At 49.0% G+C, this 14,372-nt stretch overlaps 1 protein-coding gene across 4 annotated transcripts in view; it reads left to right on the forward strand.

Moving 5' to 3' along the window:
• ARPC4 (actin related protein 2/3 complex subunit 4) overlaps window positions 1–11,431 on the forward strand; it is a 16,535-nt gene extending 5,104 nt beyond the window's left edge. Inside the window, exons 1-6 of one of the 4 annotated variants that reach the window (XM_033210595.1) lie at window positions 16–134; window positions 2,214–2,402; window positions 2,491–2,633; window positions 4,470–4,565; window positions 7,318–7,488; window positions 10,534–11,431. In XM_033210595.1, the coding sequence (XP_033066486.1) occupies window positions 2,252–2,402; window positions 2,491–2,633; window positions 4,470–4,565; window positions 7,318–7,488; window positions 10,534–10,539 (567 nt within the window). In that variant the 5' untranslated portion in view covers window positions 16–134; window positions 2,214–2,251 and the 3' untranslated portion in view covers window positions 10,540–11,431. Of the gene's footprint in view, window positions 1–15; window positions 135–2,213; window positions 2,403–2,490; window positions 2,634–4,469; window positions 4,566–7,317; window positions 7,489–10,533 lie in introns of those variants that run through there. The other 3 variants (XM_033210596.1, XM_033210597.1, XM_033210598.1) reach the window with 3 other exon arrangements.
• Window positions 11,432–14,372: the final 2,941 nt, after the last annotated feature.

Genomic DNA, 14,372 nt, shown 5'->3' on the forward strand with positions numbered 1-14,372 from the left:
TGTTATTTCCCATAGACTGCCACTCTCCGCCCCTACCTGAGTGCCGTGCGGGCCACATTGCAGGCTGCCCTCTGCCTGGAGAACTTCTCCTCCCAGGTTGTGGAACGACACAACAAGCCGGAAGTGGAAGTCAGGTAGGGAAGGACAAGTCAAGGTGGGGATGAGGGGTGCGGCACGCAGAGATGGCTCCTGTCTAGAAGGTGCCGTGAACTTATGTCCCAGAGTAGTCAGGACAGCTGCAGTTGACATTTTGTCTTGCTGCCAGCTGAATGGTGATTCCCAATTTGGAGTTAAGAAAATAGGGTCAGTGGGTTGGCAGGACAGAACCCAGGGGAAAAGACAAGATTGCTTGACACAATGTATGACTTCCCAGAGCGGGGCTGTTGATGAAGTCTTTCCTGTGGTATTGTTGAAAACACTGGTAGTTTAAGGAATAGTCAGATAATTTAGTTATCTGAGATTCCATCTCCATACTTTTCTAATGTGATGATCAGGGATTTTTTTGTACCTACCAGTCTAGACACTCTGACACCCTAATCCAAATACTCCACATTTTGAATGATTTTCTCTTATCTAGTTTCCATTTCATAAATATCTTTTTCCCCTTTAAAATTTAATCTGATGCAATGGCTGGTGCAAGCCATTGCCTGGTGCAATGGCTCACCCCTGTAATCTGAGCACTTGAGGCTGAAGTGGGCAGATCGCTTGAGCCTAGGAGTTCAAGACCAGCCTGGACAACATGGCAAGACTCCATCTCTACCAAAAAAATATGCAAAAATAGTTGGGCTTGGTGCCATATGCCTGTAGGCCCAGCTTCTTGGGAGGCTGAGGTGGGAGGATCTCTTGAGCCTGGGAGGTAGAGGTTGCAGTGAGCCAACATCGTGACAGTGCACTCCAGCCTGGGTGAGACCCTGTCTCAAAAAATAAGTAAAAGAGGCTGGGCACGGTGGCTTATGCCTATAATCCCAGCACTTTGGGAGGCTGAGGCAGGCAAATCACGAAGTCAAAAGATCGAGAGCATCCTGGCCAACATGGTGAAACCCTGTCTCTACTAAAAATACAAAAATTAGCTGGGCATGGTGGTGCACACCTGTAGTCCCAGCTACTCAGGAGGCTGAGGCAGGAGAATTGCTCGAACCCGGGAGGCAGAGTTTGCAGCGAACCGAGATCGTGCCACTGCACTCCAACCTGGCAACAGAGCAAGACTTTGTCTCAAAAAAAATAAATAAAATTCAATCTGGTGCGTACATAACTGAGATAATCTGGGCTATCACCTTAAATGGTATGATTTAATTTTGAATTTTAAAAATAACTGATGTTAGGATATGCCCTGTTATACTGCTTAACGTACATGATTTCCAGTGGGCCTTTGAAAATGATTAACAGTTTAGAGACACCACACCACAATTAATTACTATTACAGATCTGTAGGTATTCAGAGGCATTACCTTGGAACCTGAACTTATAGGGGTCTCAGAGGCAAATGAATCATTTCTGGATTGATAATTAAAGGAAGCCAAACTGTGTTCAATTTTAGCCTTTCCTTACCTCCAAGACCGGTGTTCTCTCTACATTCCTAGATGGTATATTGGTTTGCCCGTATAGGTTGAGTATCTCTTATCCAAAATGCTTGGGACCAGAAGTGTTTCAGATTGTGGAATATTTGCAGATACTTAACCAGTTGAGCATCCCTAATCCCAAATCCAAAATGCTCTAGTGAGCATCTCCTTTGAGCATCTTGTCAGCACTCAGAAACTCTCAGATTTTTTTTTTTTTTTTTTTTTTTTTTTTTTTTGAGACAGAGTCTCATTCTGTTGCCCAGGCTGGAGTACAGTGGTGTGATCTTGGCTCACTGCAACTGCCACCTCCTGAGTTCGAGCAATTCTCATGCCTCAGCCTCCTGAGTATCTGGAATTACAGGAATGCGCCACCATGCCCAGCTAATTTTTATATTTTTAGTAGAAATGTGATATCACCATGTTGGCCATGCTGGTCTCGAACTCCTGACCTCAAGTGATCCACCTGCCTCAGCCTCCCAAAGTGCTGGGATTACAGGCATGAGCCACCACGCCCAGCCAGTTTCAGATTTTGGATTTCGGATTTGCAGATTGGGGATGTTCAACTTGTCGTTACTAAAATAGCTGTTTTTTGTAAAGCTCCTACTCTGTACCAGGCACGCTATTAGACATTTGACCCTTTTTGATCTCTCTCAGTCCTCACCAGTGAATTAGGAATCAGAGTCATTTTACAGATGAGAAAATTGAGATTCCAACAGGGTAACTTGCCCAAGGAAAGTAACAGAGGAGGCTGGATTTCAAAACCTTTTCGCCCTGACTTCAGAGCCTGTGCTCTTTCTGCTGAAGAACACACTCACTGGCCCCCATCTTGGAGCACCCCTGCTTGTGAGTCTTCTATTCCTTGGACTCTGTGGTCTCATAGTGATTCCAGGACCTGCCATGGGGTCACTCTGACTATTCTGTCCCTCTGTAGTACAGAGGACTCTGTCACATTGTGTTTTCAGGAGTAGCAAAGAGCTCCTGTTACAACCTGTGACCATCAGCAGGAATGAGAAGGAAAAGGTTCTGATTGAGGGCTCCATCAACTCTGTCCGGGTCAGCATCGCTGTGAAACAGGTGAGTTCACCATGGAAGAGGCCCAGCGTAAGGAGCTCTCTTTCAGTCCAGGGGTCCCCATCTGAGAGATCAGTGTGCCAGATTCTAGATTCAGAGTGCAGGAAACCTAGCCTCTGCTTCCTTTTTTTTTTGAGATGGATTCTTAACTCTTGTCACCAAGGCTGAAGTGCAGTGGCATGATCTCGGCTCACTGCAACCTCTGCCTCCCAGGTTCAAGCGGTTCTCCTGTCTCAGCCTCCCGAGTAGCTGGGATTACAGGCGCCCGCCACCACGTCCAGTTAATTTTTGTATTTTTATTTTTATTTATTTTTTTTTTTAATTTTTTTTAATTTTTTTGAGACGGAGTCTCGCTCTGTCGCCCAGGCTGGAGTGCAGTGGCCGGATCTCAGCTCACTGCAAGCTCCGCCTCCCAGGTTTACGCCATTCTCTCGCCTCAGCCTCCCGAGTAGCTGGGACTACAGGCGCCCGCCATCTCGCCCGGCTAATTTTTTGTATATTTTAGTAGAGACGGGGTTTCACCGTGTTAGCCAGGATGGTCTCGATCTCCTGACCTCGTGATCCGCCCGTCTCGGCCTCCCAAAGTGCTGGGATTACAGGCTTGAGCCACCGCGCCCGGCCATTTTTGTATTTTTAGTAGAGACGGGGTTTCACCATGTTTGCCAGAATGGTCTCCATCTCCGGACCGCAGGTAATCGGCCCACCTCAGCCTCCCAAAGTACTGAGATTACAGGCATGAGCCACCATGCCTGGCCAGTAGAAGGCAACTCTAAACTTTCAACAGGATGAAAACAAAACAACATTGTTAAATACAGACTACATAATGTTTTCTACAGAAAGTTCTAACCCTGGGGCCTGCTTTCCTTGTTAAAATGGGAGGTTAACAAGTGTTGGGAGGTGTTAAGGGCACACTAGCAACCAGCAGCAATAATTTTCCTTTAGAAATGTTGAGAGTTCGGGGCCAGGCACAGTGGCTCATGCCTGTAATCCCAGCACTTTGAGATACCAAGGCGGGTGGATCACTTGATGTCAGGAGTTCAAGACCAGCCTGGCCAACATGGTAAAACCCTGTCTCTATTAAAAATACAAAAATTAGCCGTGGTGGCGGGCACCTGTAGTCCCAACTACACGGGAGGCTGAGGCAGGAGAATTGCTTGAACCCGGGGGGGCGGAGATTACAGTGAGCCAAGATCGCGCCACTGCATTCCAGCCTGGGCGACAGAGTGAGACTCTGTCTCAAAAAAAAAAAAAAGTGGCCGGGCATGGTGGTGGGCACCTGTAGTCCTAGCTACTGGGGAGGCTGAGGCGGGGGAATGGCTTGAACCCGGGAGGCGGAGCTTGCAGTGAGCCTAGATTGTGCCACTGCACTCCAGTCTGGGCGACAGAGCAAGACTCTGTCTCAAAAAAAAAAAAAAAGGAAATGTTGAGAGTTCAGAAGGGAGAAACTTCAGGGATTGTTTAATGTTCAGTGTTATTAAAGCAGAGACCACCTAAGGTTATTTCTGATAGCCCAGGTGGTGCTACAAAACATCCTGGGAAATGTAACACTAGTGAAATGAGAATGGGAAGGTCAGCTTGGAGTACAGCCGTAGACTCTGAAAGAAGCGATAGAAGACTATAAGAATTACCTCTCTGAATGGGTCCTCATTAACAGATGGCCCAAGGTAGACCCTTATTTCAGCTGGCAGTCAGGTGCCCCACTTCAATGATCCTTCCCAATACCAAACCTCACTGTCTCCTGGGAGCCTTGGAGAAATTGGAGTCAGAAGACCAGGCTACAAGGTGTTTTTGGCCTTGGGTGTCAGCTTTAGAGAAACGTTTCTCTCTTGTACTCCGCAGGCCGATGAGATCGAGAAGATTTTATGCCACAAGTTCATGCGCTTCATGATGATGCGAGCAGAGAACTTCTTTATCCTTCGAAGGAAGCCTGTGGAGGTGAGACCCTGTGACCCATGAGTTTGCAATACCCAGGACCCTGTTACAGAATGGCCTGGGATTGTTTCTAGAACCAGGATCAGTGCTCCTCCAGCTGTTTGGCACCCACTGCCTGAATTGAGATTTGGCCTTCATCTCAGAGTGGGAGCAAAGAGGATTAGAAATTTAGGAAAAATTGGGTCTACCTCAGCCATAGAAAAGGCGAAAAAGGGCCGGGTGTGGTGACTCACACCTGTAATCCTAGCACTTTGGGAGGCCGAGGTGGGTGGATCACGAGATCAGGAGTTCAAGACCAGCCTGGCCAACATGGCGAAACCTCGTCTCTACTAAAAATACAAAAATTAGCTGGGCATTGTGGTGGGCACCTGTAATCCCAGCTACTCAGGAGGCTGAGGCAGAGAACTGCTTAAACCTAGGAGGCAGAGGTTGCAGTGAGCCGAGATCGTGCCACTGCACTGCAGCCTGGGCAACAGAGCAAGACTCCGTCTCAAAAAAAAAAAAAAAAAGGCAAAACAGGTAAGACATATTGCTTATTCCCAGACCCTATACTCAGTGAATTAGAAATCCTTTCTTTTTTTTTTTTTTTTTTGAGACGGAGTCTCGCTCTGTCGCCCGGGCTGGAGTGCAATGGCCGAATCTCAGCTCACTGCAAGCTCCGCCTCCCGGGTTCCCGCCATTCTCCTGCCTCAGCCTCCCGAGTAGCTGGGACTACAGGTGCCCGCTACCTCGCCCGGCTAGTTTTTTGTATTTTTTAGTAGAAACGGGGTTTCACCCTGTTAGCCAGGATGGTCTTGATCTCCTGACCTCATGATCCGCCCGTCTCGGCCTCCCAAAGTGCTGGGATTATAGGCTTGAGCCACCATGCCCGGCCTAGAAATCCTTTCTAAGCTCTGCCAACTGAATCATAGTCTCTCTCTCTCTTTTTTTTTTTTTTTTTTTGAGATGGAGTTTTGCTCTTTTTTGCTGGAGTGCAGTGGCACAATCTCACTCACTGCAGCCTCCACCTCCCAGGTCAAGCGATTCTCCTGCCTCAGCCTCCTGAGTAGCTGGGATTACAGGCATGCGCTACCACACCTGGCTAATTTTGTAGTTTTAGTAGAGACAGGGTTTCATTGTGTTGGCCAGGCTGGTCTCGAACTCCTGACCTCAGGTGATCTGCCTGCTTCGGCCTCCCAAAGTGAATCATAGTCTCTCTTTTTTTTTTTTGAGACGGAGTCTTGCTCCGTCGCCCAGGCTGGGGTGCAGTGGCGCAATCTCAGCTCACTGCAAACTCCACCTCCCAGGTTCATGCCATCCTCCTGCCTCAGCCTCCTGAGTAGCTGGGACTACAGGTGCCTGCCACCATGCCCGGCTTATTTTTTTGTATTTTTAATAGAGATGGGGTTTCACCGTGTTAGCCAGGATGATCTTGATCTCCTGACCTCATGATCCACCTGCCTCAGCTAGGTTTACAGGCATGAGCCACCGCGCCCAACCTTCGTTTCCTTTTTTTTTTTTTTGAGACAGAGTCTCGCTGTGTCGCGCAGGCTGGAATGCAGTGGTGCGATCTTGGCTTACTGCAAGCTCCGCCTCCTGGGTTCATGCCATTCTCCTGCCTCAGCCTCCCCAGTAGCTGGGACTACGGGCGCCTGCCACCACACCTGGCTAATTTTTTGCATTTTTAGTAGAGACAGGGTTTCACTGTGTTAGCCAGGATGGTCTTGATCTCCTGACCTTGTGATCCACCCACCTCAGTCTCCCAAGGTGCTGGGATTACAGGCATAAACCACCACGCCTGGCCCACCAAATCAGTCTCTTAAAGCCACAGTTAACATTGGGTCAGTTGTTGCCTGAATTTTTACTTGAATCTTCTCCACAGACTCCTTGCCAGTTCAACTTAAAATATCCCCAGTGACTGAGCAACTACCACACAGCAGCATGTGCCATCATCAGACACATTAGGCGTGTTGGCCAAGTTCTTCCTCATCCTGAGCCAAATTTTCTCTCCCGGTCCTAGATCTAATTTCTGGGGCCACCCAGAATAAATAAAATTGCTCTTCCTCCCACAGCCCTCCAGCAGAAAAAGACCTTAATCCCACCCATCTTCCACATCATCTCTTCTCTGAACTAAATGTTCCCTGTTGTTTGATTAGATTCTTCTTTAACAAGACTTCAAGTCCCTTGACTCATTCTCTTTTTTTTTTTTGAGACGGAGTCTCGCTCTGCCGCCCAGGCTGGAGTGCAGTGGCCGGGTCTCAGCTCATTGCAAGCTCCGCCTCCTGGGTTTACGCCATTCTCCTACCTCAGCCTCCCGAGTAGCTGGGACTACAGGCGCCTGCCACGTCGCCCAGCTAGTTTTTTTTTTTTTGTATTTTTTAGTAGAGACGGGGTTTCACTGTGTTAGCCAGGATGGTCTGGATCTCCTGACCTCGTGATCCGCCCGTCTCGGCCTCCCAAAGTGCTGGGATTACAGGCTTGAGCCACGGCGCCCGGCCGACTCATTCTCAATGCAGAGTTCTTTGTGCCACAGGTAGTCTTCCAGAGATGTGTGATACACACAGAATTCTCAACTGGGTTCAGTTGCTTGGATCCAACCTAGACACCCTCCCCCAGAGCAGCTGGGCTGCTGACTGGAAGGGTGTGTAGCTTGGGAGAAGATCATAGCCAGTGGGAACCATGTGGATGAGTGGAGGATGTGACCAGCTCAGTTCCCCTGGGATGCTAATTCTCTCCTGTTCCTTCTCTTCCTCCTCCCTACTGTCTTCTTCCCTAGGGGTATGATATCAGCTTTCTGATCACCAACTTCCACACAGAGCAGATGTACAAACACAAGTTGGTGGACTTTGTGATCCACTTCATGGAGGAGATTGACAAGGAGATCAGTGAGATGAAGCTGTCAGTCAATGCCCGTGCCCGCATCGTGGCTGAGGAGTTCCTTAAGAATGTGAGTAGGGACCTTTCAGCTTTCCTTCCAAGGCCAAAGCATCTGGGGGTCATGTTGAGAACTTAGCATCTGGTGGGAAAGGGGTCCAAGCAGTGTGTTTATATCTTCTGAGCTCTCTAGGACCCCTGGGCACAGCAGGTCAATCAGGTGCTTTGGAGCTAGAGGACCCCAAGTTCATCTCTGAGAGCTACAAGGCGTTTTCTATATTTGGGTGTCTGGAATGCCTCCTAGTCCCTCATAGGAACTTGGACACTCATTTCTACATCTGAAGATGTTCACAAAGGCCTTACCTCTATCTCATTCATACCCCAAGCGAGGCAAGTGAAGTCTGCAAGTGAATTTTCTAGGAATATAGGACAGTTAATCATGTTATAATTCCACTTCTCAAATAGACTTCAGTACTTCCCTTCAGCATGTTTCTCAGGCTTAGTCATGATTCCTTCAACCTGTTCTATCACTTGCATGGTATAAGTCCTCCAGATTCCTCTTACATTGTTTATGCCTTTCTAATTGAAAGGATGTAGTCATCTGAAGAGGTAGAATTGTTTACATTGATGAACTGATGACATAGTTCTTAGTTGTTTAGATACTCAGAACATGCCTTCCTTTTTTTTCTCCTTTTTCCAAATAATCTTCGGTTTGTTGATATGTTCCACCCAGAGTGGCTGTGATTTCTAGATGGTAGACTTGGTGTGTACTCCCACTAATAAGTACACACCCAGTCCAGAAGGAGCTCAGATTCCTAAAAATGGAAATTATACCCGCTTCCCTTGGGATTTAATTATACTGAGGGTGGCCAGTATACAGAATAGCCATAGTGTGTGCACAGGTCAGCATGGTTGTTCAGCTCACTCAGCTGTGGAGGCAGACCACCTGTGTGTGAATCCAGGCTCCACTGCCTACTCAGGCATGTCACTGAACTTTCAACTAAGCCTCAGTTTCCTCAGCTGTGAAATGAAGGTCTGGTAATTAATACTTATCTTTCAGCGTGGTTGAGCATTAAGTGAGACCATGTGTGGAAAACATAGCACCTGGTACATAGTAAGCTTTCCATGTATTGTAGCACTGAAGTTTTATGACCAGGATACTAGGAACCCTCTCGATTGAACTGGAAGGGGAAAATAGCTCTTGTTCCAATTGAATATTTGGCTCACTCATTCAACAATCATTTACTTACTTATGATAATTACATCACACAGAATTAGACACCTAAAAACGTATGTTCACATGTTCCGTTTATTACTCAAAACAATCTTTGAGTCAGCTATTATCGCCATTTTAGAGATTAATAAACTGGGGCTCTAGAAGCAAAAGCACCTGTCCAAGGTCCCTCAGCCGGTAAGAGGAGGAACCAGAATGTGGAGCTGGGTTTTCGTACTCAGAGGTCTAAGATAGTACCATAACCTTTGTCGGGGTCACAAATTCAGGTGCATCCAAAGGTTGGGTAGCTGTGGAGTGGGCAGGATGAGGAGCTGCTAAGCACATGCCTCATCTGCAGGGGCTGGCTCCCACACACCTCCAGGCCATTGAGCCCCCATTTTTTATTTATTTATTTTTTATTTATTTATTTTTTTTTTTTGAGGCGGAGTCTCGCTCTGCCGCCCAGGCTGGAGTGCTGTGGCCGGATCTCGGCTCACTGCAAGCTCCGCCTCCCGGGTTCACGCCATTCTCCTGCCTCAGCCTCCTGAGTAGCTGGGACTACAGGCGCCCGCAACAGCGCCCGGCTAATTTTTTTGTATTTTTAGTAGAGACGGGGTTTCACCATGGTCTCGATCTCCTGACCTTGTGATCCGCCCGCCTCGGCCTCCCAAAGTGCTGGGATTACAGGCGTGAGCCACCGCGCCCGGCCTATTTATTTATTTTTTTAAATGGAGTCTCGATCTGTCGCCCAGGCTGGAGTCTGGCTCACTGCAAGCTCCGCCTCCTGGCTTCATGCCATTCTCCTGCCTCAGCCTCTCGAGTAGCTGGGACTACAGGCGCCCGCCACCATGCCCAGCTAATTTTTTTGGTACTTTTAGTAGAGACGGGGTTTCACCATGTGAGCCAGGATGGTCTCAATATCCTGACCTCGTGATCCACTCACTTGGGCCTCCCAAAGTGCTAGGATTACAGGCGTGAGCCACCGTGCCCCGCCAACTAATTCATATTCTTTTTTTTTTTTTTTTTTTGAGACAGAGTCTCGCTCTGTCGCCCAGGCTGGAGTGCAGTGGCCGGACCTCAGCTCACTGCAAGCTCCGCCTCCTGGGTTTACACCATTCTCCTGCCTCAGCCTCCCGAGTGGCTGGGACTACAGGCGCCTGCCACCTTGCCCGGCTAGTTTTTTGTATTTTTTTTTAGAAGAGACGGGGTTTCACCATGTTAGCCAGGATGGTCTTGATCTCCTGACCTCGTGATCCGCCCGTCTCGGCCTCCCAAAGTGCTGGGATTACAGGCTTGAGCCACCGCGCCCGGCCTAATTCATATTCTTTTAAACACCATGTGGGCCCTACAGTGCTCATCTTTGGGCTGCTTTCAGGCATGGACCATTGGTTCACAACCTTTGGTCTCTAAAATGTCCAGGGCTATCCTAGGCAGCATGGGGGACCCTTGAGGGCAGAAAACATTTCAAGAGCCTGTCTTGGTTGGAGGATCATCCAGAGCTTGACACAAAAGTACCAGAACCTGGGTCCTTCTCCACTTGGCCCTCTGAGTCCCCAAGCCCCTTGCATGAGAGCTCCCATGCCTAAAGAAAGCAACCTTAGTTCACCAGGCAGGACGCTGACAGGGCTTTCTAGCAGCCTCCATGCCAGGGCACAGGGGAGCTGTGGAGAAGCTCCATGGCTGTTAATTTTTCTGCCTCATCTAGTGTTAGGCTTAGGGCCGGTCCCCATAGGTCACTTCTGAAAGCTGGCTGAATTAGAGCATGACCACAAGGTGTCCTGGGACCCAACTCTGTCCCTCAGAGATACGAGCACAGTGACAGCTCAGGTTCACACACCTCCTTAGAGCAGCCCTACCAGGATGCAATAATAACCACCATGCACTGCCTCTTGGTTCTCTTGACAGTTTTAAACCATCTGGCTGGATCTCGTGGCCTTCCCCCTCAGACTACCCATGTCTCCACGAAGGCATCCTGGAGTCACTCCCCAGAGCAGCAGCAGCGGCAGCAGGGAGCTGGGTTGGGGTGGGCATTTGATGCGGGAGGTGGGTGGTGTGCTTGCTAGCTGGGCAAGAAAGCAGCAGTGGACCTGCCCCAAGGCCACACATGCCTGGTCAGGCTGGCTTCTGATGTTCAGTGCCCTGGGCCGGGACAGATTTTTTTTAACGTCTTGAAACTTAAACTCTGTGCTTGTAGGATACTGTAACCTTTTTGTCTTTTTTTTTTTTTTTTTTTAAAACCTCCATCTCCAGTGACTGTGACTGGTCCCAGTGATTGTACCTTATTGGTTGCTGTGGGTCTGGGCGGGCCTGGAGCCAGAAGGCGACTTTATTTTTTCTCTCCTATGCCACCCCAGGTGGGGAGGGAGGGAGGTTTCAGACTCCAGTTTCTCTCCCTTACCCTTTTATTCCTAAGCCTCCTTGGCCCCAATATAAGTGGTGGGAACCCTCTGCCAGCTTCCTGAGTTCTGCCTGAAGATGGCCCCCCAGCACTGGTTGGGGACAAGGGCCAAATTGGTGACCACCAGTCATGCCTAGGACCTGGGGCCCAAAAGCCAGGCAACCCCTGACTACAGGGGCCACTGGGTACCCTCCCAGTTGAGAGGGGCAGCTGTTTCGCCTTGTCCGTCAGTGCCAGTGCCTGTGCCAGAGGTTGCGAGGTGAGTCCTCTAGAGCTTCCCAGCTGGGCCCTCCTCCTGCCTGTTCTGGCTCGTCTGCTCCCACGCTAGCTGTCCCTTTTCTGATTCTGGTGGATCCTCCCTCCCTTAATTAAAGTCTCTTTTTGCCCCTTTGGGGCTGCATGAGGTCTTTGCTGTCTGTGTGTATGAAAGGAGGGGAGGTGGGGCTTCTTTTCCCTGAGACCAGATGGCTGGTAATTGTGCCTGGAGCTCCCCACTGGGTGCAATCTCATGATTGGTCCCACCATTATTCCTATCAGGGGCCCCAACCCAGAGACTCCATTCATTGTAGTCCAGGCACCATTCATTTCTTTTTTTTATTTTTATTTTTATTTTTTTTTGAGACGGAGTCTTGCTCTGCCACCCAGGCTGGAGTGCAGTGGCCGGATCTCAGCTCACTGCAAGCTCTGCCTCCCGAGTTTACACCATTCTCCTGCCTCAGCCTCCCGAGTAGCTGGGACTACAGGCGCCCGCCTCGTCGTCCGGCTAGTTTTTTGTTTTTTGTTTTTTCTTTTGAGACGGAGTCTCGCTCTGTCGCCCGGGCTGGAGTGCAGTGGCCGGTTCTCAGCTCACTGCAAGCTCCGCCTCCCGGGTTTATGCCATTCTCCTGCCTCAGCCTCCGAGTAGCTGGGACTACAGGCGCCCGCCACCTCTCCCGGCTAGTTTTTTGCATTTTTTAGTAGAGACGGGGTTTCACCGTGTTAGCCAGGATGGTCTCGATCTCCTGACCTCGTGATCCGCCCGTCTCGGCCTCCCAAAGTGCTGGGATTACAGGCTTGAGCCACCGCACCCGGCAGTTTTTTGTATTTTTAAGTAGAGACAGGGTTTCACCGTATTAGCCAGGATGGTCTTGATCTCCTGACCTCGTGATCTGCCCGTCTCGGCCTCCCAAAGTGCTGGGATTACAGGCTTGAGCCACCGCACCGGGCCAGGCACCTTTCATTTCTGAAACTGCTCTCTCTGCCTATACAGAGCTTTGGTGCTTTTCAAATAATGAACTTACTTGGGCTAAAAAGTAACCTCAGAGAAACAGTGAGTGAATAAGGAAACTGAGATTCCGAACGTGAGATGTAATAACTTGCCCCAAATCTAGCCAGTGAGCAAGAGAGTAGACTTTTGCCTGTGCCAAAACAGTAATCACCATCCACAAGTGGCTATTTAAATTTTAATTATTACAATTAAAGTTTAAAATCCAGTTCCCCAGTCCCACTGGCAACTTAACAGCTACCAGTGACTGTACCATGTATAACAGCATATATAGGCTGGGCGCGGTGGCTCAAGCCTGTAATCCCAGCACTTTGGGAGGCCGAGATGGGCGGATCACGAGGTCAGGAGATCGAGACCATCCTGGCTAAGACGGTGAAACCCCGTCTCTACTAAAAAATACAAAACACTAGCCGGGCGGGGTGGCGGGCCCCTATAGTCCCAGCTACTCGGGAGGCTGAGGCAGGAGAATGGCGTAAACCCGGGAGGCGGAGCTTGCAGTGAGCTGAGATCCGGCCACTGCACTCCAGCCTGGGCAACAGAGCGAGACTCCATCTCAAAAAAAAAAAAAACAGCATATATAGACATAGAGCATATGCAACACATACATAGAGATTCCTATCATTGCAGAAAGTTCCATTGGATAGTACTACACCTTAGTAACACCTTGAAGTAAAAAAAAAAAAAAAAAAAAAAAAAAACCCTTGTGTTGGAATCCTGATTCTTGACAAATTTGGTCAAGTTATTTCTATTTTGTGTCTCAGTAGAGATAATGAATATGAACAATCTGACACAGTCCCTGCCACACAGGTACTGACTGAACCGTAGTTGTTCACCAGCCCAGTGGCTGGGCTGTTGAATAATTTCCAGTGTTCATGATGTTATCCTTGCCTTGAAGAGACTTGGAGGTCCAGGAAAAGGGCAGGTATGTAAAAGGTTCACTGAAGTGTTTTATATTTAATATTGGAAGTCGGGGGGCCAAGGGGTAAATATAGGAGAGAGTGTCAGGGTAAGCTTCAAGAAGGGTTAACCTTTGAGCTGAGCTTTGAAAAGGGATTCCTCCAGATGGCCAGAGGGGTCTCTCTTGATGGGGTGGACAAGGTGATGTTAAAGGGAGGAGGGGGTGAGGGCAACTGGAACAGCTATTGCCCCTCTCCCCCGCCACCTTTTTTTTTTTTTTTTTTTCTTTTTTCTTTTTTGAGACGGTCTCACTTTGTTACCCAGGCTGGAGTGCAGTGGTGCAATCGTGGCTCACTGCAGCCTCAGCTTCCCCAGGCTCAAGTGATTCTCCCACCTCAGCTTCCTGAGTAGCTGGGACCACAGGCCTGTGCCACTACGCCCAGCTGATTTGTTTTTGTTTTTAGTTTTTTTTAGTTCTCGCTATGTTGCCTGGGCTGCCTTGGGTGATCCTCCCGCCTCATCCTCCCCAAGTGTTATCATCCCCTTTATGACATTTCCTCTGTGACCTACCTCACTACCCCTCTGAATTAGATGTTCCCTCCTCCAGGGCACATGGTTATGTTCTAGCTTTGCAGCGAATGTTAAAGGTGGTCACAGTGAAACTGGGTGACTAATAGGGTATAGCAGCTGGTCACTCAACAACCCTCACAGGACAGCATTGCCTGGGTGAGCCAGCCACAACCCTCATTTGTCACGTATCTCTCTCCCAGGGTCCAAATTCCCTAAATCACCTCTCCTGGGGATGTGCCTTTTGGGAAGTCCAGCCAACAGCTAAAGGGGGGTTGGGGTCAGCTGGACAGGAAGGTGGGGGATCCACCTTCACTCTTAAGAGCACATCTACCCAGTGACTAACAAAGCTGGGCTCTGACCAGGGTACTCTCTTCAACTCTGCCTGCATGGGCACTGCTAGAGTTGGCCTCTCAAACTGTCCCTATGTGGTCCTTCTGTGACTAACAGGCAACCTGCGTGGTAACATACAGGTGTTTAAGAGACAGGCTTTGGAGTCAGACCAGGGTTGCAATGCTGCCTCTGCTCTGTGATTTGAGGCAAATTGTTTAACATCTTGGAACCTTATCTCCCCTGTGACTTTTGAGGATAATACTTTGCCAGTGCTTCCAAAAAGAT

Source organism: Trachypithecus francoisi, unplaced genomic scaffold (assembly GCF_009764315.1).
Source record: "Trachypithecus francoisi isolate TF-2019V2 unplaced genomic scaffold, Tfra_2.0 Lachesis_group0, whole genome shotgun sequence".
Taxonomy (NCBI): Eukaryota; Metazoa; Chordata; class Mammalia; order Primates; family Cercopithecidae; genus Trachypithecus; species Trachypithecus francoisi.